The following is a 27,772-nucleotide window of genomic DNA, read 5'->3' on the forward strand; positions in this document are numbered from 1 at the left end:
TTCATTTATTAAATTACTAAGTTTAATCATTAGAGAAAGTCAGAATTAAATAGATACATATTATGGAAGTATATATATCCAATTTCCCATTCCTGAAGAAATATGAGCCTCATAAGAACACACAGAATGCAAGTTTGATTCATTGTTCTTGGTTCCATATGGTCCTCAACACTTCTCTGTCAACTGAATGCTATGAAAATTAAACTGCAGACAGTTACCATTTCTACAGTCAACATGCATTTTACAGAGTTACACACATACTTACCAACCTTTCAGTTTACCCCTCCCTCTTACCAATACTTTTACCATCTGTTACAAGTTTTGTACACGTGCTCACAGATTGATGGGCATATTTTAATGTTCTAAAAACAGTTAACTTGGTCCCATTCACTTCACTTCTTCAAAGAACATGAATTTGGGACACTTTTTAATATCAATACCTGAATGATTGTTGGTTCACAGAAGATAGATAAACTCTTAGTATGGCCTCCAAGTAATTGCCACAGTAAAATAAAAGATCCAATTGTATGTTAAAGGACAGCTATGACAATGGACCAAAAGCTCAACTTAAGATCACTTGTGTAGTAATGACAGGTCTAAAGATTCCCAGTATCCTTTCAGAAAAATCCAAATTTGCTGTGTCAAAGGAAAATGCACTTAGCTCTTTATTATTGAAACAATATTCATATTATGCTGTGGGCTATTTAATTGGCAAAAAAAAAAATCTCAGAAAGGTGGCATTTCCACCATAGCTCATTATATTAAAGCAATCGTAAAGCATTGTACTTTTTGGTAATATGAAGCACTAGAGCAGGGGTCGGCAACCTTTCGCACGCTGCCCATCAGGGTAATCCGCTGGCAGGTCGCGAGACAGTTTGTTTACGTTGACCGTCCTCAGGCACGACCCCCTCCCCCCCCGCAGCTCCCTGGGGCTGCGGTTCGCAGTTCCCAGCCAATGGGAGCTGCGGGAAGCCATGGCCAGCACATCCCTGCAGCCTGCTCCTTCCCACAGCTCCCATTGGCCAGGAACAGGGAACTGCGGCCCCAGGGAGCTGCCTGCAGATGGTCAACATAAACAAAACGTCTCGCAGCCTGCCAGCAGATTACCGACCCCTGCACTAGAGGATGGGTGTGGCAAAGGGGAGTGTTCAATACCAAATTGGGGGTACTGTGAAGTAGAAGGTTAAATAATTTCTTTTTTAGCAACCCCTGTAAGCTGACCTTACAGAATATTGCAGTCCAAAGGAACCACTTATTAACAAGGTGAGAGATTTGGTGCCACAAACAGCAACTGGATTCACAATTATTTAAAAAATATCAATTAAAAGGAAAGATTTGTGAACTTTACTACATATAGTCACTGATTTCAAAGTAAGGAATCTGTAGTTTTTACACGTGCACATAACGCCCAGTCATGTTTAGGAGTTATAGGCCAACAGATTAATTTTAAAGCCAATATAAAAGTGACCCGCCAGGTTCCCAAAAGAGAAGTCTGAACAGGCACATCACAAGTGAGAAAGTTGAAGTGCGTGTGCTGCCACTTGCAGGCAAGTGAACATTTAGTCTGAATTCCTGAGCATACAATAAGAGTCCCTGGGTGATGTGTCCTGCTAAAACTACAAAGGTTATCACAGCTCTTAAAACCAGTCAGCATGTTTTCTTCTATAACATAAAAAATTAACATGCTATTACAATTGAGAATGAATTCTTAAAACCTATGCAAGATGTTCAATTCTGAAATCAACTTGGTGGAGCTGTATATATCAGCTTATCATATTGTTATTCAGATTGTTGCTCTAATTAGGTAAATTGAGATGATGACAGTTTCAGTTTCTATTAGACTACCTCCATCCGTTGGCTTTCCTTGATCTTTAATGTGCTGTAGTTTTGGAGTTTATTTTTGTAGAGCACCTAAAAACGGTCACAGTATATTTGTGTACACATACAAAATTTTATCTTCTGAAGTTAATTTCATACAAAATACTCGAGACACTCAGGACACTGCACAACCAAAAAACATCCAAACAATTAAGTCACCTGCTTCAAATTTAAGCAGATAAAGCACACTAAGCAATACTGGAGGGGTGGAAGGAGAAAGTAAAGAGGAATATGAGGGAAAGGCAAGAAATATGGAGTAAACTAAAGTCTCTGAGGAAAACATTTGTAGGAGCTCTTTGAAGTGTAGAAAGGGGCTAAAACGGATTTCAGAGTCTAATCCCATGCACAGGGCCTACTACAGCAAATATATAAGAGTGGGGGTATTAAGTCAGGTGATATTACATATTATCTGTAAACAGAAAATTTAAGTCAAGGTTAAATTACTGCTACAGTATTAGGGGCATGAACACCCAATCCCCAATATAAGCGAATATCAAAATCCTGTATCACCAATTCACTCTGGTAAAATGACTTCTCTCGGTAGTAAGTGAATTACTGAAGAAGTGACCGTTGAATCCACATCCATGTGTCCATTAAGCTTCTCAATACTGCCAAAATGACTATCAAAACTTTTAATCCCCATTTCCGTTAATCAGGTGCTTGTAAATGCATAGTACCCCTAGGTGTAGTTAGAATCACTGTATTTTTTTTAACTGTTAAATTCTACAAATTTACTCACTACTGAAGACAGCAACATATATCCTACACAACAAAGACGTATTTACATTTAGGTGATCAAAAGACTCTCCTCATGTATTTAAATGGTATTTGAACACAGTATTTCAAACAGGAACATCAGGTACTTACAGATTAAACTAACCTGTACTGGCAGTGCTGTGGGATTTTTCTTCTCTACCAGTAAGTAGCAAATGCTGAAATTCTGCTGCTAGTTAACAAAAACACAAGTTGTATTAAATCAAGGAGTTTATCCATAATTGAGTTCTCATTTAAAATTTTTTTTTCAAAGCTCAATTGGTACAATGTCCCTTTTTAAAAAAAGAAATGGACTAAAGGCAGCTATAAAATTATGGTTAATTTGCCTTTAAATTTGATTCAAACTTTTCTGACTCATGTACCAGACAAGTGTAATATGATAAATACCTCTTGGACAAACCTGAATGTTAAGGGATTACAAGTTGTAGTTGCAAGAGCGACCCTGTTAAAGAGCACTCAGTGAAAATAGATTGGGTACACTTATTATTTTCTCAAATTTCACCTGCTTCACTGAGGCAATAGAGGTGAAGTTGTTTGTGAAATCAGTTTTACTTTGTCTTGGTGTGTGATTCATAAATCAGGGAACAGAGAAATGGATTCCTTTGAGTATATGTGGGCTGTTCTTAGGTATGATGAAAATTCCCACATTCAAAACCAAGAGGTTGAAGTTGGGACTAGTTAACACAGTTCTAGTAGGAACAGCAGATGTGTAATTCAATTTAAAAAGAATTACTCTTGAAATGTGATTAAAATTTATACTGATATAGCAAAAACAAAAAGGAAACCCTGAGGCAACACATACCTCATCTGACCTATCAACTTCCCTGCCACAACGTGTCTTCTCTCTACACACCCTATAAAGGAGGGGAGAGGGAAAAAATCCCATGGCCTCAAAAATCAGATTTCTTAACTTACTATTCTAGGAAGCCTGAAATGATCATCTATTACATCAAACATGAACTTATACAAGAGAATGCTACACTGTCACCAGCTGTTGGTCTTACCTTTTAATTCCTAGTCAAGACAAACCTTGAGATGAGCTCATTACCAGTGTTTTAAGATGAGTTCAGCACCATTTAAAAATGGTACTATTAAAACTAGAGTTTTCTGCTAGGGAGATAGATGGTTGGAGAAATCAAAAGAACTGGTGCACAAACTTGCAGAGAAGTGTGGAGTATCCCAGCATTCAAGATATACCATCCTACTAGATATAATTTGAATTAAGGCTGAATAAAAAGCCTGGATCTTAACAACACTACACTGTGTCTGACGACCTGAATGAAATGTGGATGTTGTAGTGGAAATCCAACTGGTAGTTCACCTTTTCCTCCTTTACTCTCGGGCTTTACGTGGGGACCATCTGGCCAATCAAGGACTGGTCAGGACTCCTGACTGTGGATCCTTCCACGCCTCTTGAGAAAAAAGTTGGGTTGAGAAGTGAGGCGCACAAATTGTAACCACCCTGAGGAGTCTGTTGTATTTCAAGTCTGTGTTGGCCAAGGGATCAAGAAATTGTGGATTAAAAGTCTGGCTCTCTTGCACAGAGGTCCTCAGTATACGTAGGTCACTTGGCCAGCAATGATGTTGCAGTTAAACTGCAGATACACTAGCAGAAACATGATACCAATATTCATTCTAGCTGTGATTATTCTTATCTACTTCCTATTCTGATGGGGTAGAGATCTGCAGAGAGCTGCCATCTGAGCAATGTATTTTTACTGAATCACAACAGTCAGATGATTAAATGTGTTTTGCACAAACACAAAAACTCAACAAGGTCTATTTCCAAAGCAACTATCCTCAGTTCTTTTCCCACTCCTAAACTAATATCTGGACAAGTTTTTATGGCAAACACGAAAATGGACCACCACTACATTTGTGGCAGAAAGAGGCCACTAAACCCACTAACTGCTTTTCTCCAGATTGGCTATCGCAATGGTTCTTAACCTGTGGCCCAATCAGCACAGAGCTGCAGCCCATGTGACATCCTCAGGGCCATACAGGTAGTACTGGATGCAGCCCACAATGGTAAATAGGTTGAGAATCACTGGGCTATAGAAAATCCTAGTTACTTTAATGCAGTGGTTCTCAAACTGTGGGTTGGGACCTCAAAGTGGGTCACGACCCCGTTTTTATGGGGTCGCCAGAGCTGGCATTAGACTTGCTGGGGTCCAGGGCTGAAGCCGAAGTCAGAGCCCCACCACCCAGGGCTGAAGCCCTCAAGCTTCGGCTTTGCCTCCTCCTCGGCCTGCCCCATCCCCGGACAGCAGGGGTCAAACTTTGGTTTTGGCTCAGGCTTCGGTCCCCCTGCCTGGGGTCATGTAGTAATTTGTCGTCAAAAGGCAGTCATGATGCAATGGAGTTTGAGAAACCCTGCTTTAGTGAAATCATTTTGAAAATAGGCACACTGGAATTAAGTATTTTCCACAGCACTTAAGGGACACCATTTAATACTAATATACAAAGTGTTCTGTATAAGGCAAACATCACAGCATTCTAAAGCATCCAAGAACTTAACGCATGGCATGTACTTTGCCACTCCTATTATTTACCTTGCATGTAACGAGAGATATGTGCAAGTTCACCTGATTTAGCAGTTTAACATTATAGCATTTCTTGTCCATGAAATATAGGTCCTTGTAGCTTTAAATGGAATAATACCTAATGCTTCCATTAGAATGTAGGAAAATAAGAGTAATATTTTAAAGTGATTCTTAAGAGCCTTTGGGAAAAGACACGGAAGCCAGAAATGGAGCAACTTTGTGACACACAGGGTATCAGTAAGTTCACACTACTTTGAATTAGGGAATTTCTTGTTTACAATTTAAGTTTTTCCTGGCAATATCCTCCTTAGATCCACACTCAAGGGTGTCAGACAAGCTTCACACTAGGAGCAAGATTTTTTTCTTCAGAACTAGATTTGTGTTCAGAGATCTTTTTGAAACACTTAAGATTGGTCAGTTGATCTAGGAGCTGAGGAAAAACTATTAAATTAAATAATGTAAAGCAGTGTGCCATTATGGGTGGTTAGAAGGAAAGCAAAGCCTCTCTACCTTTTATAGGTCATATATCACCACTGAATATTTAAAGCAAATGCAAACTGCTCTCTTGTTGCTTTCAAATTAATACATGGACATCAACTGTGGCACTGAATTAAGATAATATTGGCATGCCTGCTGAAGTCACTGAGACCTATGAACTTCAAATTTTTACTGAAATCTCAAAACGAGAAACTTTTGAAAATCAAAACTCCCTTAGAGGGAGGCAGGAACAGGGAGAAAGGGAGAAGCGAAGCTTGTGTCTGAAGACCAACTTGAGATTTCCGATACCACTTGAAATGCATTGAATTGAAAATTACAGCAAAGGAAGCTCAAATACACACAACATCCTACAGAATTATTCTGGAGTGCCACTGAGTACATCTTTCGGAAGTAGATAGCAAAGCGATTAGTCTTCCTCCAGATGAAAGTTTCTACTAGGATTCCAAGAAGTATGTTCTCAAATTTACATGAGAATAACTAGTGCAGAAAAGAAAATATCCCTACAGTGATAGGGGAGGAACGAACTACAGTACTTAGTCTCATTTCACAAGATAGATACAAGAGAATCATCAGGTTTTTTTGGCATGGTGAAGAAACATTTAAATTATATTAAGAGCATTAGCACAACAGAAATAGGAAGTGCAAGTAAGTGATTTCTCATGACCATCTTAAACTAGTATCTTCAAACAATGCAAAGGTGAAAACAAATTGATGGTTTGAGTATGACACTGAACATTTAACTGCCACAAGGAATATATGTTTATTGGATATAACCCAAGTGTGGATCAAAGAAGGATAATCATCTTTGTACAAATGTACACTATGGACAAGGGGGAGGGCATACATTAATCTACATTTGAACATTTCTACTACAAAATACACCTGAAGACTTACCAAACCAAATGCAAATATTTGGATGGAAACTATTTCGTGTCAGTCTATTAAATGGTGATATAAGGCAGACTGAATCAATAATGAATATTAAACACTAAATATCTCTGGCTCTTTTCATTAATTGAGTCTTAACAGAATGATTCAGATACCTGTAGCAACACATACAACACAGTACTTATTCAATTCTCTTCTGCAAGAAAACTCTTGCCTGTGACCAGTTTATGCAAATAAGGAGACAAGACAGTGAAGTGACCTAATAAGTGCTCTTACAACTTGAATAAATTTAGTATAAAAATGCTAGTTACTGTAGTATTGTCTTGTAGTGTTATAAATGGTAACATTAAACTGACAGAATAAGGAATATAACACAAATTGCTCAACAATTACTTGAATACAGTTAACATTCAGTGCGTAGGTCTCACAAATTTGGGCATTAGTGAGGATTAGAACTAGTTTCTGGAGCTCACCAGGAAGGATCAGAAACCCAGAAGGGGTTCAGAATGTGAGTGTGGGGAAGTTGGGCAGGAGTTCCAAAGGGGGAAAGCAACAGGGCAGAAGGAACACGTTCCACTCTTGTAGGTGACAGTCAATTGTATTAAAGACAATGTGAGCCACAACCAGACTTGTGAAAGCCATACAAGTTAACCATTACTTAAGGAAACGTTAAAGAAATTGAACGGTTTCTATGGTGCATCAAAAACTGTCTTTAAAAACTCATCTGCTGCAGCAATTTCAAATAACCTAGCAAACATTAATTTTTTTAATTTGAAAATTGTAAGAGTCAAATGCTGCCAAGAGGCAGTCAGATTACACAGGAACAAAACCTATTCTCAGGCTGAAATTGTCTAGGTATCAAATGCTTTCGCAAGAAAAAGGCAAAAGGGCAGTCCGCTCAAACAGTAATTTTAAAATTATTTAAGGATAGTAAAGTTCTCATTTTCTAAATAAGAGTACAGTTTTATCTTCAATACTGTTGATATGGTAACGGTAGTTATTAAACATGTTAAGTTACATTGAAAAATCCCTCAAAATTCGCAATGAATGCCATGATTTTAGAATACATGGTGCAATACACCAAACTTTACAATATTATGCCTTTTTAAAAAAGAGGCTGATGAAAAGGAAATCTTTCAAACTGACATTTTTGCAAAATCTACAACTTCAATTTCTCATTCCTTTTTTCTAATTACCAACTCAAATCTGTATTTCTTCTTTGCAGGGCTCTACATTAATATTTACTCTTCTGGTGTAACTTTCATGGTATAACATGTGAAAACAAAAATGTTAAGTATATCACTATATCCTTCCTTTTATGGAAAATTATTATTCAGGGTTCTATAAATACAGCTAATTTTATGCCTCCAGCTCTGACTAATATTCTTATAATTAATACTGTAGGCCTAATAACTAAACGGATTTAAAGTGTTATGATAAAATTTCTGGATTTCAAGTTAAGTAGCATTCAATACATTTCCCCAGAAAAGGCAACAGCATCACCCAACAGATGTGTTCCTATAAGCTACATGTAGTTCCATTATTAAATATTACCATCAAAAAAATAGTGCATGGAATTTGGAAAAAAGGGAAATGGCTGAAGGATAAAGGGAAAAAAGTTGCATCCACATCGATCTTAAATATCCCTTCCCCCCAACCTCTTCAAAAACACCACAGCCAATAAGTATGAATATTAATATAGAGCCCATCTACCAAAAGATTATAAAAATCCTAAATTAAATTAAATTTAGGGGCCTTCACCAAACTTGCTGCAAGTTTGGGGACATAAATATCCAACAGCCATAAAGCTGTGAAAGCCCCCAGAATGAATAAAATAAATCCCACTTGCCTCAGACTGAACAGGGCAACACTGAGACTCTGCCTCAGCCTGTCCTATGGCAGGGCTATAGGAAGAAGAAAAATTTAAATTTTAGAAAAACATAACCCAATTAAGTGAAAGACATGCATTCAAAATTAACAAAATTCCAGTGATCAAGCAAACAAAAGAAGTTACTGCCTTAGCATTTGTTTGTTAATTCCAAACTAAACCTTTTATACTTTCTGACTATTTTTGAGTTGTACGAAGTTCTGACTTTAGATTACTTCATTTGTAGCTTGATGACTGGAACACAACTCTGTTGTCTATGGGTATTTTTCCCATAACTGATGGCATTTATTGTACTAGTTCACAAAAAGTAATGTTAGGTGAAAATCCCATCAGCCACTGAAAAGTTTACCCTCACCTTAATGTCTTCTGTAGTAGCTAGACCAGTACAATTATTAAGATATTTAGTACCAGACAAAAAAAATTTAAAATAGTTTTAGAAATTGCAACACCAGCTGACAGGCTAGTTTGTTACAGTTTCAACTTCTGTCATCAGAAGTCATTATATTGCCCTTCTCACTGTGTAAACTAAACAAGTCTTGCTTTTTTTCTTTTCGTCTTGTGTTCAGAATTCTTTGGTTTCTGCAAAATAATTTCAGATTATATGCTGTACTTTATCCATTAGTTCACAGAAAAAATTAATTACCATTGACTTGAGTGCACTACACAGGTAATTTGCTCTGCAGCTCCATACACTCGAAATGAGTGCATGCACCATGCAAACCACAGAAGCAGTTGAATACTTTCTAGAAGCTTGTGTCCTCCTGTGCATGCACAGAGCAAGGGTTAATTATTCATTTTAATTATCAGATATGCATCCCATCCTCAAACATATTACCAGTATCTTGAATCTATGATCTGAAATAGAGGAGCAATGATTTGCAAAAAGAGTAAAAGCTAGTCATCAGGAAAGTCTTACTAATCATTCACCAAAGGAAAGAGTTAGTTCACTCACAGATTAGAGACCACAGAAATTAGTTACCTTTGTAAAATCTAATTTAAAAGGTAACCTCTGTGCTGAAGGGTGGTTTAACAACTCAAGAAAGAGATGATATCAAGACTCCTGGTTTATAATTTTGGCTCTTTCAATGATTTGCTGAATGATCTTGGGCAAATCACTTATTTTCTGTCTCTAAAATGGTTAGAATATGTCTACCTCACAGGAGTACCATGAGGCTATTTTAAAAATGATTTAGATCTTCTAACGAAAAATGCTTAATCTTTTGCACAAGCATTGACTTTCCTCATCTGTTTCTAAACATTTGCCTAAAAATTATTCACTAAGATGTTTTTAGTGCCTACACCAACATTTGGTTATGTAGTTTGCAAGTCAATCAACCAATCTTATTTAATCATAAATTCTCATTTCACTATGAGATATGGCATGCTAATCTTAGGGGAAGGGATTTAAATGGTTAATCCATATAAAAATTACTTTATCTGAAAGCAGCTTGTCTCCTCAGGAAACTCTACTGCAAGTCTGACACTCTGGACATAAATGAAACGGGAGGCCAGTAAGAGACAGCAAATTCTGTAAGAACATTCCCACTGAAAAAGAAGTGACAGCAACTCAAGGTAGCTGCATTACAGGTCTCCTAGTAGAGGAAACAAAACAGGGAGTGTCTACCTGAGAAATACCAAGAGCAGATAACTAAACTTTGCCAAGTATATTTGTAAGAGATTTCATCCATTCAGGTCCTGTTAGGAACAAAATAAAAGAGATCTAAATGTTTCCAACCTCTAAGTAGCCAAAATAATATTTGTGAGCTATAAAACGATGCTATCACCTAACCAGCCAAACAGTAACTATTTAAGAAATGGGAACTATTTTGGACTAAAGGACAAATAATGACAATTAGTAGAGCAGATCAAGTGAGCAATGCATGCATTAAGGTTCTTGGGTTTTGGGGTTTTTTTTGACTACTCGTCCTTGAAAAGGGGGGGTGGAATGGTGTAGAGCAGAAAATAAAAGTTTTTTAAAAAATGGATTACAGAACTACAGCAGGGGGAAGGAGGAGAGATATCCTTAGAGCATCATAAGAGCTTGAGAAAAAGCTGGAAGTTCCACAGTTTTTACAGGCTCAATACAAATATCAACCTATTGACATGAATGTTTTTAGGTGAGGTATAAAAAAAAAGTCAAACGTGTTAGGATAGCTTTAATGTTTGGGTTTTTTTGAATGATCCTTGGGATTAGAAGAAAGGAATACAGAAGACAACCAGCTTCCATCTGGAATACAACAATGGACATATTAAATTATGATCGTAGAGAAATGGAAAAGTGTGGAGGGAGGGAGGGAAAAAAAGATAACTGAAAACTCAAGGCCAGTTCATAATGCATTTCCAAGCAAATTACTGAATGAGTCTACTTATTTATTCTACATGTTAGCTGACAGATGGCCAGCAGGTAAACGGCGTCTAGTGCCTAGAAAAATGCTTCTTTATGACATCTGGAGAGCTATGGATCTTGCTTAAGATTAATACAAGTTTCTGGAGATTTGCCAGATAAATTTCTAAGTTGTTAAACCAAGGCCATATAACTAGAAATTAAGATGCCAAAGAACCTGAGACACTATATAATGAGTTCTATGGGGCCACATACTCTTCTGGAAGACAGCACAATGTTCTGGATATCTTTAATTTTAAAATTTGCAGACTGAAAAGATGGGGCACGAAAGAAAAGCAATGTGAAGTTCCTGGTACAAACCATAGCTGTAAAAAACCAAAGAACTCTCTTCCAAAAATAAGAATAAGTCACAATGCTTAGTGTTAGAAAAAAAAACAGGAAAACCTACTACACTGATGACCAAACTAGGGTAAAGGCTGCCAGCCTATGCGATGGAAAAACAAGGGAAAAGAGTATCACCACAACACAAGTGGCACAGATAAGATACAACTTATGGCTGGAACTTGTATTTAAAAGTCGATCTGCAAAGGAAAGCAACATTTGCCATTTTCTGCTTCTTGATGTTTAAAAGACCTGGAAGCCCCCCCATCACAAAAAGTGTTCTCCCCATGTTTGTATTTTTCCATTAGAAATTTAGCTCAACACTGGAAGACTAGTCAACTAAAGAAGTAAGATATATGTCGTATCAAGGAAATTAATCTGAGTAAGAAGGTAAGAGACAAATTCAGATTCAAAATTCTGATTTGTTAACTAAGTAATTAAGACACTTGGAAGAAGAGTCTCAAAGGTTCAACACCCAGGCACTTAATGGGCTGAGAAAACTTTCAATCCACAAGTCATCTTGTGTCCAACAACCACCACCACCCAGAGACAATCAGATTTGTAATTCCTTATATTTATGGTAAAAGCAGAAAACAAAATCCCATTCTTTGCACATCAGAGAGGCAAAACATGGGCCAAAGGCCTATTTTTCCTTTTTGCAGGTCACTTTCAATACAGTAGCAATAAAATCACTCACTGTGTGTCATGCACCTAAGCTTCTAGAAGTTTTCTCCTGAATGGCTCCTGAGGTTCATGCATTGATGCAGTCACACATCCAAGAAAGTTATCTGAAGAAAGAACTAACAGGATGCATCTGGCACTAGGATTTACATCAGCCAGGGGTCACAATTACATCTTGCTAACATGTGAAAGTGCCAATGTCATCTAAGATTTATTGCGGACAAGAAGAAAGGCCTATTAAAGAAACCTGTACCATTTTAAACAAATTATAAACAATAGATGAGATGTACCCTGTAACTTCATTCCTATTAATAATTTTTTTAAAAGTTAGTTAATAAGTGTACAGGTCTATGTCTACTTGCTTAGGAGACTACAACATGCAGCTAAGTGACAAAGTTCAAACAAGAATTAGAGTATATCAAAAGAGCAGCAGTAAATATGCGTTTATTACACCAATAACTACTGTGGCATGCATCTGTACAAACCTTGCAGGCAGTTGTCCACAGCTGGTCATGAATAAAAAGGCATATAAATTTTTGTCTTGTTTTATTACAATGAAGTTTATAACAGTACAGAAAAGTCACACGACCTTATTGGGTCAGTTTACTTAAACCCTGCAACAGGAGGAACGCTAAATACATTAAATATTGTTACATGTTCAGACTTTTAAATGTACAGGTAGTTGGGAATAGTTACAGCCCTCACCAAGCTAAGTTGGGGACGTGAAGTCCAACAGCACCTGAAGTGCTGTGAAGGCATCACTTTACAAATAGCAACATAATGTTACAGAACTTGCCTTTAAGATGGTATGTTCATGTAATTCCAGCGCCTTCACAATTTAACGAACCATATTTACTATACTTCACTTCTAAAAACCTAGATGAAACATGAAAAAGAAGCCATACAGTATAAATTGCAACATCAGGAAAAGTTCCTGTTTTATTATTCCAAATAAATTTTTCCCATGTAAAATAAGAATGTCCAATAGTTCCTTGCATGTGGGAAGATATTTTTTTTTAAAAGTCACAATGAAGCCTTAACTGACGGAAGCTTGGCTATATTAACAGCACAAGATGAGAAAAGGTTTAATCTCCAAACCTATTAGACTGTGTGTAGTAGCATCAGTAGCGGCCACCTTGCGACATTACAGGAGGTCTCATTCCCATTGGAGGTCGAGGAGGTCCACCTTGGTAAGGGGGCACCATTGGAGGTCCCTGACCATATGGAGGCATCCCTCCAGGAAGGTATCCTGGCATGCCTTGGTGATGAGCACCATACTGACCTATGAACAAAACATTTTAAGATGAAAGTAAAAGTATCTACTAGTTTTCTTTTTTAAAAATGTTATTTTAAAATAAAGCTATTTTAGTGGATTCAAAAGGTTAGAGACAAAGTTAAACATTAAGTTATATTTCTGTAAAAACCCATCCATTTCAAATTAACTGCTGCTTCTAGATTTAAAAAGCTTTCAGTGAACTCAAATGTATTAGGAAAAAGTGTGATTACCATGAGGAGGCATAGGAGGTCTCATTCCCTGTTGCTGTGGAGGAATTCCAGGTTGTGGTGGCATCATACCTCCAAGCGATCCAACTGATGGATTGCCCATGGATACCTGTCCTTGTCGAGGGAGATTACGTTGATATTTGGGCAACTGTGCCCTTCTCTCTTCCTAAAAATACAGCACACATACATGTTTTAACACTCCAGAAAGAGAAAGGTAGTTAAATATTAATTTAAATATTGGTGCAGAATGTCCAGGTACATAAGCCAGAATTTATAAAACTGAAATTGTTACTAAAGGTAGCTTCAAAAATAGAACTAAATTTGCTATTATAAAATTCTCAAGTATATTACCAATAGTATCTCTCTTTCCCAGGAAAGCTACCACATAGTGCAAGTTCAACTATTTCAAACTGCTATACTAATACTGTCAACTCTAATATTTTGCACATAAGGAGCCAATCCTCTCGGGGCTGAAAAAGATGAGACTCAATCTCTTTTTAATACTAAAATATGTAAAAAAAATCTCAAATGAACTGGGAATCTAAAGGACAAATCTAAGTCTAACCTGAATTCTAACCTTGCTTAGGAAAGCAGGATGCACTTTGTCTTGAGATTTTTCAGTTCTGAACTTGGAGAAGAGCATCCATATAATTGTTTTTCATATCTGTCAGGAGCACTTCACAATTGCTCAGTCTCACTCATGCCAGGCTGCCTAGCTATGTGTCTGTATCAAACAGTTAGAACTGTGCCAGATACATCAGCCTGCAGAAGTGAGAGCCAATTAAGGCAGAGCCACACTCAGGAGGGGTTATTCTTAGAGTCAATGCAACAGTTTCACCATTTATAAAGGTATGGTTACGCAGTCTTAACTCTATATTACGTTATTCACCACCTTGAAACTGAAGATATATCCCCTCACATGAATTTCTGATAAATTAATTCAACATATTTTATACTCCTGCCAGCATTAAAGTCATCCTGGGATAGAGAAAAGTATCCTGTTAACCACATAACAATTGCAATGGAAACATGAGTTGCATTGATCAACTTAAGAAAAACGGTTTTAACTTACCAGTGATATATCCTCATCTGGATGGATCAACTTACTGGTTGCACTGGTTGTTGTAAGGGTAGCAGGCTTACTTGTTATAGACGTAGCTGGTTTAGCTGCAGTACTGTTTGTTGTGCTAGTGGTTGAAGCTGTAGACTGTGTATAAGCAGGGAATGTAGGTTTGGGGGGCTCTGTGGTTGTTGCAGGTGTATTATTCAAAGGTTTGAAATCAGTACCCACTGGTCCTGGAACAGCTGCCTGAGCCTGTGAAATAAAAAATTAATCAGTAGAAATACTTACTTTTTAAAATAAGACTCATTTACCTGTTTGATATCTGAAACTTTCCAGTAAGATACACAATTAAAATAAGCTAGTCCAAAGTAATGTTCAGCCTCATCACATAATACTAAAGCAACTGAAAACAAAGACAAAATAAAACCTAGTGCACACACTGTAAGAGTCTAGATGTTGCAGGTCAAAAGCAATAGCTAAAACAAAGGTACAAAATAAAAATTGCATATATATTCTGCTGACTTTCTTGCATAATTTCACCCAAAACATTCAATTTAATACATAAATCCTTTACGGACCACTCTGCTTTAGTAAAGACAAGCTATGCTGAAGTGAATTTCTATTTCTGTTATTACAATTAGTGTACTTTAGCAATCATTAGTGAATACAACTCCAAGTGTTAGCATTCATTAATGAAATTAGATGTTTTGAAAATCTTGGCTTTAACTAAACCTTTCAGCATAAGATGTCTAACATGTCAGACTTTAAAAATTTAAATTAATTTTGAAGCAGTCTCTCCATAACAAAAACACTGCAATAGTCTTGCAAAGGTCTTTTAAATATCTGTCTACAGCTCTTCCTGAAATTTTAGTCTCATTAATGATTAAAGTGAAAACAAATTTGAGGTCCACTGTGAAACACAAGAGGCTGGAGTCAATACTGTCTGTGCTTAAATTAAATTAGAGACAAGACAACTTTGCTTTAAAAGTAAAATACTACAAAAATGAGTTTCACTTGAGAGAATGCTTTGGCAGTAGCCAGCATACATTTTCAAGTCTCCATTCAACCTTCTAACTGAAGCCAAATGTTTCAATTTTAGAACATAATGCAAATTAGAGTTTCCCTATATTAAGATTAAACAGCATGAACTAAAAAGGTTTCACCATGCATCAAGCTAACCACTGCCCACTAAAATGCATTTTGCTGCTTTCATGCTTTTTTAACCCTTCAGAACCAGGACGTAGTATTTCTCATTTCTTCCCATTATCCAAGAGAAATTGAACACTTCGAAATGTGTATTCCTACAAGATGTAATATACAATTAAGGATTTTGTAGTTTTACCAGCTAAACATAATCAGGAATATAACAGCAATTATCTGAAGATGTTTAGGCAGACAATTTCAGATTTACATAACGGTCCAAAGGGTTAAGTTGCAAAGCAATTCCTTTTTTAAAACTGCAACTTCCTGCGTACTTGTGCTGTGCTAGGAAACAGAGCTTTAGAAGATGCTGACAGATTTTCTGAATTGGATGAAGCTGTACTTGAACTTGTGACAGGTGTCCCCATCTGTAGCATAAAAGAAAGGAAACAGTGAACAGTCTCCAAACAATTGGGTGGAAAATATCCATATGGAAGGATCTCTTATCCAAGGGACGAATTTTTGTAAATGATTATCTTCCATGCAGAAGTCCAAAATGCAAAAAGGACATTATGAAAGTTTCTGCAACATACTTGAAAGCAAGTAAAGAATTAAGGATGTATTCATTTACAACAAATGGCAATGGTCACAAGCCTTAAAAAAGAAAAAAAAAAAAAATCAAGAGGCCACAAGTTGAAATCCTGCTTAAAACAAACCATGACAAGACTTGTGCATTGTGAACTTTAGTGAAAGTTTTGAGAAGTCAAATCTCCATCTGCTGACAGGAAAAAAGTTCAGCCAACCATTCCCCTCCATAAGGGAAGTAATGTCAGAGTGCTTTGTCCATCCCCCACTGCCCCACATCCGCTGATAGAAGTTATACCTAGTTCCTGGGCTGCTATAAGACACTGAAGACAGGGGAAATAAAAAGTGAATAAAAATCCTTTTAAAAAATCAGCAGCCTAGTGTTAAACTGCATTACAATAAAGAGTCAAAACAGGTGAGAAGTTTTATCAATTACTTTTGTAGTATCTTCAATGAGAAGTACTAACAGTCACAATGATTTAATTTTATAGTCCATTGTAAGGGACAAGACTAGATAGTTAAGATTCCAGAGTCTCTGAAGGTCACCTTACCTGTCCTGCACTGGGGAAAAGTGGTTTTGTAACTGGAGGCTGTGGGGAGGGTGCTGCTACAGCAGGAGCTGGAGGTCTATTAAGAATGCCTGGTGCTGTCACAGGCTGTGCTTGTGTCATGGGAGGCATACCAGGACGAGGACCAACAGGTGGTGGCATACCTATGAAAATAGGAAAGAATCTGTAATAAAAACTCAAGCACAGGTGAACAGAAATATTCCTTCTGAGTACACTATTCCAGAATGTTTTAAAAACAATATGTGCAGTCTTGACATAGATAAGCCTGTAATGTCAATGTACATTTTATCAGCTTGTAGAGACAGCTGTTTTAGATAGTCACAAATTAAACACATATGCATGTATAATATAAATTAACACACTTACTTATAAGAAAGACTGAAGTTTTGTCACCTCCACCTTACAATTACAGATTCAATTTTGAGACACAGGGAAAGGACAGACAGGAGCTTAGGTACTCCTCCACCCCCCCAACACAGTTGTACAAGTTCTTTCCTTTTAACTCCACATGCAATTCAGAGAACCTGTGTAAGATTCACTAACTAAACCTAAGCTGCCAACTGCGTGATAAGGCTGCTACGAAGCCTGGACAAACTGTTTGTCATTAGTGGAGAATGAACTTTATGGGGCTGGTAGCAAAGTGTTAACTCAGATCAGGCTGTGACTGATTGCTCTGCAGAGGACATGGAAATGGCGCCCTCAGACAGCCAATATTGCAGACTATTAAAAGACCAGGTAAGGCAATCAGAAACATAATTCTTCTGACGGTAGACATATTATACGTAAAAGACCTTTAAATTAAGCAACTTAACTCACTTGCAATACTTAGTAGTTTAAAAAAAAAAAAAGATTTAACCAAACTACTTTTGGACATGTGATTGCCATGGAAGGTTCTCCTAAAACGGTTAGTACAGTTAACAGATGCCCACAATACTGGTTACAAGCGAAACAAGAGAAAGGCTATGAAGCAGTTTTTAAAATCTTATAGTTATGATTTAAAGCAAAGCAACGCTTCAACACAAAGAAACACATTAAAATACTCGATCACCTAAACAAAAAGTCTGGAGAAAATTTGTTGTGTAAAATATAAAGCTTCCTGAAATAAGACAAAAGGGCTCCCCCAAACATAGTGTAATACAGTCAATTCTGGACAGGAATAAACTTATTTTATACAATCTACCTAATGGGTGTGAATCTTCCAGCCTACTCAGTTGAGTTTAGGATCGCAGGTGAGTTTAAGACTGCACCAATTTCAGCCAGCTGTCAGTAACAGCAGTCAAAACAGCGATTTTCTCTTTTCTAGGATCCTGAAGTACCAGTCAGCTGCTTTTCACAGCTGTTTCAGTGTTTAAAAGCTTGAGAGAAAGGATAATGAAAGAGGAAAAACAACTCTCCACATTTTCCCTCTCCAACAAATAAAAGTGTACTATTTAAAAATGTTAGTTTGCCACCAAATTCTACCCTTTATCTTTGTGGAAAGCCACTACTGAATTCTAGAAATCTAGTATGAAGTATGGGTAGCATACAGCCCGACTTTTAATCATATGAACCCAAGAACCCCAAGTTAAATAAAAGATATAATTTAGCTCACCACAGTATGAGTTCGACATCACTGACCTACCTGGTGGCATACCAGGCATAAGAGGTGGTATTCCTGGCCCAGGAGGCATCATTCCACCCATTGGCATCATCCTATTAAAATATAAAATAGAGACTAATATGAACACTAATGATCTCCTATTGAGACTATTGGCACACACTAATATTAAGCTAAAGGTGTTGCAAGTAACCTAGTTATTTCCACCAACAGAGGAATTCAAGTCATCTTGACTCAGTAGACAAACCAGTCCCCAATAAAAGAGGTTCCACTGTCAACAGGAAGAGAAACAGTTTTCATGTGGGACTCAATTCCTTAAGGTGACATCAATCAGATTTAATATCAGACTGCCAGGCCTAGTCTCTCCATTAAAAAGGTACTCCAGCATGTCCTTTTCAATTAATTGGCTCAGCTTCAGTGTAAGTGGCCTACTAATAAATTGTATACCAAGTGTAATGCTAAGCTAATTAGTACCCCACTAACAAAATGCCCAAGGAAATTTGTTTAAATCATGCTGTTACACTACCCCTCATTTTTTAAAGACTCCAGGATAACATAAATAACAGTCTAACCTTGAACAATGTGTAAAGAGACAGAGTCAACTTGAAATCAAGTTAGTTATACAAAATATTAGTCAGAAGTTTCAGGTAGTACATATGTCTGAGGTCTCAGGCCAATTTTTGTGAATACACAGCCACATCTTCCTATTTTAAAAAAAAGTTTCTGCTTCCAACGTTGTCTGACAGACAACCAAACAGGTAAAGATGACTACATAAAGTTCCGTCAAATGTACTGAAGAAGGAAACATCAGAAAATCAGTTTACAGTAATTCTGGCTATGCTTTGAACAGCAGAATTTGATTGTGCCTATCTAAGGTCATGGCTTTTTCTCTGTTCTAAGAATAAATTCCTCTCACCTACTGGATATGGTTGAAGTTTCCTCCAATATGGAACACTGGTATCCCAATGGCCCCTCCTACCATCTGTAGCTGCTAAACTCCATTAAAATAAGCTAAAAAGACATTAAATACTGTCCTAATATTACTTTTCAAGGTAAGCAATTTAGTTACCACAGGATTTTATTAAATGGGAGGCAAGGTTTCCACAAGATACCATATGAAGAATGAGGATTCTTAAACTAGAAACACCTGCAACCAGGCTAGGGAAAGTAGTGAAGGCACCCCACAGCATCCAAAGATTCTCTCAGGAACTCTTGGATAAGGGAGGCCCTCCTACTGTTACCATGAAGATGCACTTACAAGAAACAGCAGGGATATTATGTAATGAAATGGACATTTGTTTCTTAGAATCTGAAAAGAACAGGGCTAAAGTACAGTAAGTTAGAACATATTATTTCATTGGCCAAGGCTAGTCTTACTTATCCTGATGTTCCCTTATTTTAAAAAAAAGAACGAGTGGAAATCTGTTTTAGGTTAAGTTAGGCTTTAAACTGGTAACAATGTAAAGTCATAACTACAATCTATAAGATTGTAATTGGTTTGATAGACTAGTGCAGTTTTTTGGCAAATTATGTTCCTTACTATATGGCATAGCATCCATCCAGATTAAAATTTGACAAAGAGCTTTAAGTGCCACTCAGACTAAAAACCAGGGAAAATTGGCAATGTCCTGATGGCAGAATGAAATCCTTCAAGCTATACATTTCAAAACCAAACAGAAAAACACCCACGTAGAATGTAACTGCAATAATCAGACTGATCACCACAGTTTTTTTCTAATTAAAAAATTGTACATGACATTAAGCAGGTTGCTTAAGCTATATATCAATGAATCCTCACTGAAATGTTTTCATTAAAAAAAAAAAAAAAAAAATTAACCACCCACTACTCACAGGGATTGACCAAATGAGGCTGAAGACTGCTGCAAAATGAAAGGTGAAGTAGGAAACAAGACAGCTATTGCAATGTTATCTCCCTTTGTTTTGTCTTATAGATCCAGATGGAGATCCCTTATTATTCTTAACAATGAAAACCTCAAACTGTGCACTACACAAAACCTAGTTACGGAACACTAAAATATTGAGAGGGGCTCAATATGACACGTTTCATTTGACATAAAATGGCATAATGAATGTACCTAAATTACATTATTAATTAGATGCTTACATGTTTTCACCGCAAAATGACTGCATGTACTTTCTCTGTTGATGTAATCTGTGAAAATGTATGACAAAAATCAAAAAATCTACCTGTGATTTTCCAAACACATTGTGATAGGGTGTTATGTGTCAACCCCATTAACAATTTAAAAACTCATCTGTACACTCTACAACCAGTCTGTGTAAATCTCATTTAACAAAATCTTAAACTGACTAACAAGCTTGTTCCTGGTTGGATCCACAACTGATGAAAACAAGAGATAACCTTTGATACAATAATGTATATACTCAACACAAAATTTGACAATGGGTTCATGGAAGGGTTTAAACCAGCAAGTCAAGATTTTACATCCAATTATATTAACTGGGGGGTGGGAGGAAGAGGAGCAACACCACCACCACCACCACCACATTTGCACATGACCTGCTAAATTTTTGTGACATTTTGACGTTGTGGTATAACCTTCCAGGCCCTATGTTAACTTTAAAATTAACTCAAGTTTATAAACCCCCCAAAGTTCCACAGAGATTTTGATTTTTTCTAAAACAGTTCAGAGCCGCTAATGATAGATTTAGATAGCAAACTGCTAGTGTGCAAAAACCACTGCATGAACATAGGCCAACTGATTAAGCCTACATTTTTACTCACCCAGGTGGCATTCCTGGCATAACTGGAGGCATTCCTGGCATCATTGGTGGAACACCTGCCATCAAGGGTGGTATACCTTTAAATTGAAAGTAATTTTTAGATGAGTAATAGATTTATCAGTGTGACACTTCAGACACAAACAAGACTGGATCAACTATTTGTATACAAGCTTTAGAGAAAAATCCTTTTTAACACTGCTTGAAGATATATTTTGCATGAGTTTTCAAGGATGGGGGCAGGTATCATCACTACATTTGGACACGTGATCAGAAAACTGATTTTCTATCACTAAGGGATAGACGCTCTTCCTCTTTATATAAGTGTATACATAATCCCAAAGCACTCAATAGTCTTAAATGTAATTCTCCTCGTAACACTTCTGTGAAGTAGGGAAGTATTCGTTTCCCACCTGTAGGGCACAGCAAGGCTAAAGGACTTCCCCCAAGGTGACACAAGAAGTCTGTAGCAGAGCAGGGAACTGAACCCAGGTTTCCCAAGTCTTAGGCTAGTGGTCTAAGCACTTACAAACTAGGCTCCCTCACTAGGGCATTTTCTCTCCTTGATAGAGCAACTGCTTCCCTAAATGGCAGTTTCCAACCTCAGTGAAATTCTTAAATGGCATCAGGAGACAGGCTAATGAAAGCTTCTCCGATATAGCAGATGTAGGTATGTTCATCACTTTTAGTGTCAAAAAGTCAATTTATATAGTATATAAAAGCAGAAAACTATCAAGGGTAACACAGGTAGGCAATGTGGACAAAAAACCCTGTCTAAGGAATGGAAGTGCAAAATGATGAACAAATTATAGACTCATTAAAAATCTGGAATAGGAATATGTTTAAATACAAAAACTACATTTGGTCATGTTAGAATTGAAACTCAACTAGGCTTTTAAGTGAATAGACACAAAATTAATCCCTTTATTGCTACTACTTGGAAGGATTTTTTGGAATAAGTTACTCACAACAGAAAGACTATCCTGTCATTAAATAAAAAGAACCTATCAGTGACATTTAGCTTTTCATGTTTATGGATTGTAACAGGTCAGAAGCCAGCCAGTCCTGTTCAATTTATAAGACCCACCTGAGAAGGAGATAGGTGTTTTCTACAAAGGGCTGAGAGGGCTCAGTTGAAGGGGAACTACAGAAAGAAGTCTGGCTCATGTGACTCCCCTGGAGCAGAGAGAGAGGGAAGCAGAATGAAAGGCTTCTGGGCCCCAGCAGCCTGCACTGATTGTGAGTGTGTTACGTTGTGAGCTGTGTTTGAACTAATGAAACAGTGCCCTGGAAGAAGGGCCTGAAGGACTCTGGGAGTGGCAGTGAGCTCCTCCTGGGAAGGCTGGGAGAACCACAGGCAGGTAATTGGCCCAGGAACTGAAGGGGAAACAGAGGCAGTAGCTAGCCTGAAGCTAGACCAGAAAGGTGGCATTATGACCATTTTTCCTTGATTGGTACCTCACTTCAGCAATCCTTTTAGCACTATTGTGACATTTCTTAATGTTGTATTTTTTTCAAGAAAGAAGATGTCAAGACATGACTGATGCTTAAGCACAGCTAAGTTATACTGTCATATCTAACAGTGTTGGGAAGGTGACAGACCATCATCCTAGCGTTAAAGTAGCATCTCAATGAAAGTATTTGGTTTTTCCATGTTAGCTTTAAAAGCTTATGTTACCTGGGGGTATTCCTGGTGCACCTGGCACAGGAGGCAATCCCGGTTGTGCCATTGGGGGCATGTATCCCTGTTGCGGCTGTACTGGTTGTGGCTGAAATGAAGTTGAAGCTGTAGATTCATCATCATCATACTCATCAGAATCATCTTGTTGTTTCTTCTTCTGGCTCTCTGCTAAAGAAATGTAATGAACACTGTCAGATAAAGAACAACACAAATCTACAGCGTTTAAGAGCACAGGATTTCATCTACTACCTAGGTGTTCTAATTTGAAACTAACTTTTAAACCACCTTGCTGGTAATTTGCAACTATGTATTTAAGGAAGGAAGGAAGGAAAAATTTTACATAACCCTTCCTCCCTTGTGTTATATGTGTGTATGAGTTGGTAAAGTGGGGCAAGAAACCCTACCAGGATTATTCTTAAGAACTGCCACCTAGGTCTGCATGCCACAGCTTAATCTACACAGTAGGGGGAGGCTAGAACACCAGGGAAGTTCACAAAGGCATTCTTAGCATCCAAGAAGTCCAAACCTCTATTCTATTTATGCTGTTTTTCTTCTATCCACCCTCAAGTCACAGTTCCTGCTATGTAACAGGATAATCCTTTTCCAGACGGGTACTTGCCAAAGCAGTTACCTTTGGCTAGGAGAAAATATCATTAGTCACTTAAGTTGCCAGCAAAGCCTACCAAAGTAGTTACAGAATGTATCAACTTCTCTAGCTGAACCAAAATCACTGATGATATTCCTTACCTCCACTACCTAAAGAGCAAGGCAGCTCCACTAATCAAATCTGAATGGCAATGTAAAACCCAGGCCACTAAGGATTTTCCTTCAAACAAATCCTGTTGCTAAACTATTTCCTCAGGACCAGCTTTAAGTCTATATTTAAAGTATTTACTTTCACAGAGCACGAATCCCAACTATTACAATTTTATGGTTTAAACAGAGCTCTGTAAGACACTGCATTTCAGGATCAAAACAGGGCCACTGTAACATTTTAGTTTCACTACTACAGAAATGCAATTTATACATTCATTAAATATTACTTACACCTATGTCATTCATAGTAAATAGGGATAAAGCTATGCACCTCTTTATAGGCTCTAATCTAGTTAACATATTATGGTGAAAATATGATGTAAGTAACTAAACATTCAAGTTTACCCTGAGTTTTTTGTTCAAGTAACCGTCTCCTTTCATCCATGTCTTTTTCTGGAATGCCCTCCATACCATAGATTTCCAGTTCAATGTCCGTTCTTCCAGGAATAGCATTTGGAACAGCATCTATTGTTTCTTTATGCACCTAAACCAAAAAAGTTAGATTCCTTTATTGCAATCAGCTAAGATTTTTGTGACTGATAACATTACTTCTACAGGTTTCAGAGTAACAACCATGTTAGTCTGTATTCGCAAAAAGAAAAGGAGGACTTGTGGCACCTTAGAGACTAACCAATTTATTTGAGCATGAGCTTTCGTGAGTTACAGCTCACTTCATCGGATGCATACTGTGGAAAGTGTAGATCTTTTTATATACACACAAAGCATGAAAAAATACCTCCTCCCACCCCACTCTCCTGCTGGTAATAGCTTATCTAAAGTGACCACTCTCCTTACAATGTGTATGATAATCAAGGTGGGCCATTTCCAGCACCTTGATTATCATACACATTGTAAGGAGAGTGGTCACTTTAGATAAGCTATTACCAGCAGGAGAGTGGGGTGGCAGGAGGTATTGTTTCATGCTTTGTGTGTATATAATAAGATCTTCTACACTTTCCACAGTATGCATCCGATGAAGTGAGCTGTAGCTCACGAAAGCTTATGCTCAAATAAATTGGTTAGTCTCTAAGGTGCCACAAGTAGTCCTTTTCTTATTACTTCTACAGGCAGTGTCAAATCTTACAGATTATTCTGCTAAGGCTATCCATTTTGTCACCTCAACTCAAAACCATAACAAATGCACATATGTTTAGTTAAATAATAATTTTCCTTTTAAAATCTGTAACTAACATCTACTGGCAATGTCTCTCCCAAACAGCTGCAATTTGTGTTGGCCCCTACATGAAAGTGTTTTGAGCAATTTGTTCCATTACATTTATAATACATTTAACGCTTTTTACTCTGTATCAGATTGCTCAATAACCTAACTTTTGGGGGAGGGGAAAGATGTGTCCAGTCATACTTTCACAAGGAAAAGAAGTGTCTTTTAAACTAAGGGATGCTGCTAAAGATGGGCATGTGCTACTGTACATTATTCACAGTTTAGCTTAGATAAGAACTACATGGTTTATCCCTTTTTTTAATACTACTTTAACTGTCTTTGTAAATACAGCCTCATGAAGAAAAATTTTAGTCTTTGGCTTGGTCTACACTTAAAAGTTAGGTTGACATAGCAACATCTGTCAGGGATGTGAAAAAAACACATCCCCGATGGACACAGTTATGTCGACTTACCCCCAGTGTAGACGCAGCTATGTTGATGGCTACCATCATTTGGAGACTTGGTATTCCTATACGGATGGAAAAACCCATCAGTCAGCACAGGCTCTGTCTACACTATGGAGTCATGCCAGCATTATGCAATGTAGCTATACTGGTATAGTCTCTGTAGTTTAAACATATCCAGTAATAGGTTCAGACTAAGAAGTGCATTTTCCCTTGTCAATATAAACTACACAGATGCTAAAGCCATTTTAGGAACTTGTTTTCTGGATTTAAAACCAACTAATACATCCTCCCCAATGTCAAGTGTGAATGAAAGGCCAAGATGATCTGTTTAATCTATATGCTATCATGTACATTTGTGACAGCATTACTAAAACCAGTGAGTTTATAAAAAGGGATGTATGTTCTTGTATTAGAAATAGAGGAGAGAGACATCAATGTTTCCTAAACAAGGCAACTGTAGCAAAGTTTTATTTGAGATTCTAGCAGTAATAAACAAATAATCTTAAAAAAGTTTTTAATGCAGTATCACTCTAGGGACAAACTGAACATGAGGCAAGTTATGCATATATTTAAAAAAAGCCTTACCTGCATACAATGTATAGCTAAACCAGGTCCTGTATACAGTTTCTTATGACATATATGGCATTTAAAGTGCTTTGCTTTTTGATGCTGTATAAGGATTTTCTCATCATCAAAATCCCTGTTGCAATACCTATTCAAGATTATTAAGGACATTCTGAAGCTTTAAGATTTTTGTATCAAACAGCTTAAAGGAATGGCAACAGGGAAAAAACCAGGGGAGTTAGATCAAGTGTAATACAATTCTGTCAAAAGATGAATTTAAAACGGTGGCTAGGAAACAAAATTTTGGCTGCAGCAAATTGAACTGATCTTTAATGCTGCCTTCAGAGCAGCAGTCAATCCTTTAGGAGACTGAGGGAAGCACCAAGTCTCATTAAATACCAAGGTTTCTCTGATTGTTGTATGCAGCGTAGTTGTAGCCCTGTTGGTCACACAAGGCGAGTGAGGTCTCTCTAAAGTTTCTCTAAGACAGTTTTACGGCCTCTCCCTGCAGAGATGAAGATTTTTTCCATCTCCACGAATCCACACTGTCCCAGCTAGCAGCAGCTTGCTGCGGACAGTGTCATCTATTCCTGCGGAGACTCCTCCGCTCACCCACTACCGCAGGCTCGCTAGGAGCTCGGTGGAGCTGGCGGGGAGGGAATACCAGGACACAAACACCACCCAGCTGAAATTCCAAACAAGGCGGTCGGGAGGCAGAAGGAGCAGGCCGCGTCCCGCAGCGCAGGGAGAGGGGAGAAAGGGAGAGAAAAGCCCGAGCCCAGGCCGCCTCCTGGTGAGGGAAGGAGAGCGCGGGGCGACTCCCGGTGAAGGACCGGGGGGGGGGGGGGCGGAAGGAGAGCCTGAGTCACAGGCAGTGAAAAAATGGAGGAAGAAGAAATTGAGCGAGTGCGGAGCATCCCGGCCAGGAGATTTGGGGGGGGGGGGGAGCAGAGACTAGGCCACGTTCCGGGGTAACAGAGACCAGGCCGCGCTCTCCCTTTTACCCCCACCCAGTCCCGGCCGGGAAGCCATCCCGTTCTGTGGCAAAGGATATCAGCACCAGGGCTTCAGCTGCTTCTTCTTCTTCCGGCCCATCGCGGTGGCGCTACCGAACGAGAGAAAGGCGAGAAGCAGGCACCAGCCGGAGGCCTTCCAGCGGCCTCTCGTAGGAAGACAAAATGGCCGCGCCGCTTCCTCCTGCCGCCGCCTCCAAGCCCTGGGCTTCCCAGGATGCACAGCAGCAGCCGCCGCGACGGGGCTGTCACGTGACGTCCACCAGGCGCCCTTTGCTTCTGAGTCTCCTAACAAACACCGCGATTGCTGACGGCCGCCATTTTGTTTCAACCTCCTTTCACGTCCCGCCTAGGGGCGTAGAACCCTCTGTCATGACGCCCTGGTGGCCACAGGGAGCTGATAAGGGTGAGGAGGGAAGGGATTCGGATACCCGCCAGCGAAGAGGTTTAAGGTGCCCACAGGCTTGTTGGACAGGACAGACTGTGCCATTGTGATGTGGCGTCTGTGTGTCACTAGGCAACATCTGCAGGTGCCTGCAGACCCCTATCTGCTGACAAAACAGCACTCCAGAACATCACCACAACCTCATTGCACAGCAGCACCACAGCTTCATTGCAAGGCATCACCATGGTAGCCTGCCACAACCAAAACAGTCCTTTCCCCTGAAAAAATCATCCCCGTCCTCAGGGGTGTTCCGACACCAACACCTCACGTCAGGCCCTTAACTAAACAAAAACATCATCCCTTCCTCTCAAATGTCAGCACAGCATCACCACGTGCCTTCCCCAGGCCGATGCACTGTGTGGTGGCGCCGAGGGAAAACGCCATTGTGTCCCCTCAAAATATCAACACAATGTCATGTAGCCTTACTGCACTGATGCACTGTGTCATGGCACTAAGGCAAAACGGGTGGAATCTCGTCCCCTCAAAACAAGGCCTAAGTGGCAAACCTGACAGTCCCAGCACAGAGACC

The 27,772-nt window shown here is 38.5% G+C and overlaps 1 protein-coding gene across 12 annotated transcripts; it reads right to left on the reverse strand.

Annotated features, from left to right (window-relative positions):
• On the reverse strand, positions 1 to 27,121 carry ZNF207 (zinc finger protein 207). Of its 12 annotated transcripts, none has more exons than XR_012154966.1 (15): positions 26,840 to 27,121; positions 25,807 to 25,933; positions 23,938 to 24,076; positions 22,774 to 22,944; positions 21,100 to 21,175; positions 20,458 to 20,505; positions 18,327 to 18,427; positions 16,718 to 16,878; positions 15,917 to 16,009; positions 14,451 to 14,693; positions 13,382 to 13,544; positions 12,672 to 13,157; positions 8,431 to 8,485; positions 2,759 to 2,821; positions 1 to 190 (listed from the first exon to the last, which is right to left on the reverse strand). XR_012154966.1 is itself a non-coding variant. In XM_073311953.1 (13 exons), exons 1-12 carry the CDS (start codon positions 26,878 to 26,880, stop codon positions 12,997 to 12,999), a joined length of 1,524 nt encoding a protein of 507 aa, XP_073168054.1. In that variant the 5' UTR covers positions 26,881 to 27,121; the 3' UTR covers positions 12,304 to 12,751; positions 12,974 to 12,996. The 12 variants fall into 12 exon arrangements, 8 of the variants coding, with proteins under 8 accessions (XP_073168054.1, XP_073168056.1, XP_073168053.1 ...); XR_012154965.1 differs by having other exon boundaries at positions 2,759 to 2,824; XR_012154964.1 differs by having other exon boundaries at positions 1 to 2,821.
• Positions 27,122 to 27,772: the final 651 nt, after the last annotated feature.

The sequence above is a fragment of the Lepidochelys kempii genome, chromosome 14 (genome assembly GCF_965140265.1).
Source record: "Lepidochelys kempii isolate rLepKem1 chromosome 14, rLepKem1.hap2, whole genome shotgun sequence".
Lineage (NCBI taxonomy): Eukaryota > Metazoa > Chordata > Testudines > Cheloniidae > Lepidochelys > Lepidochelys kempii.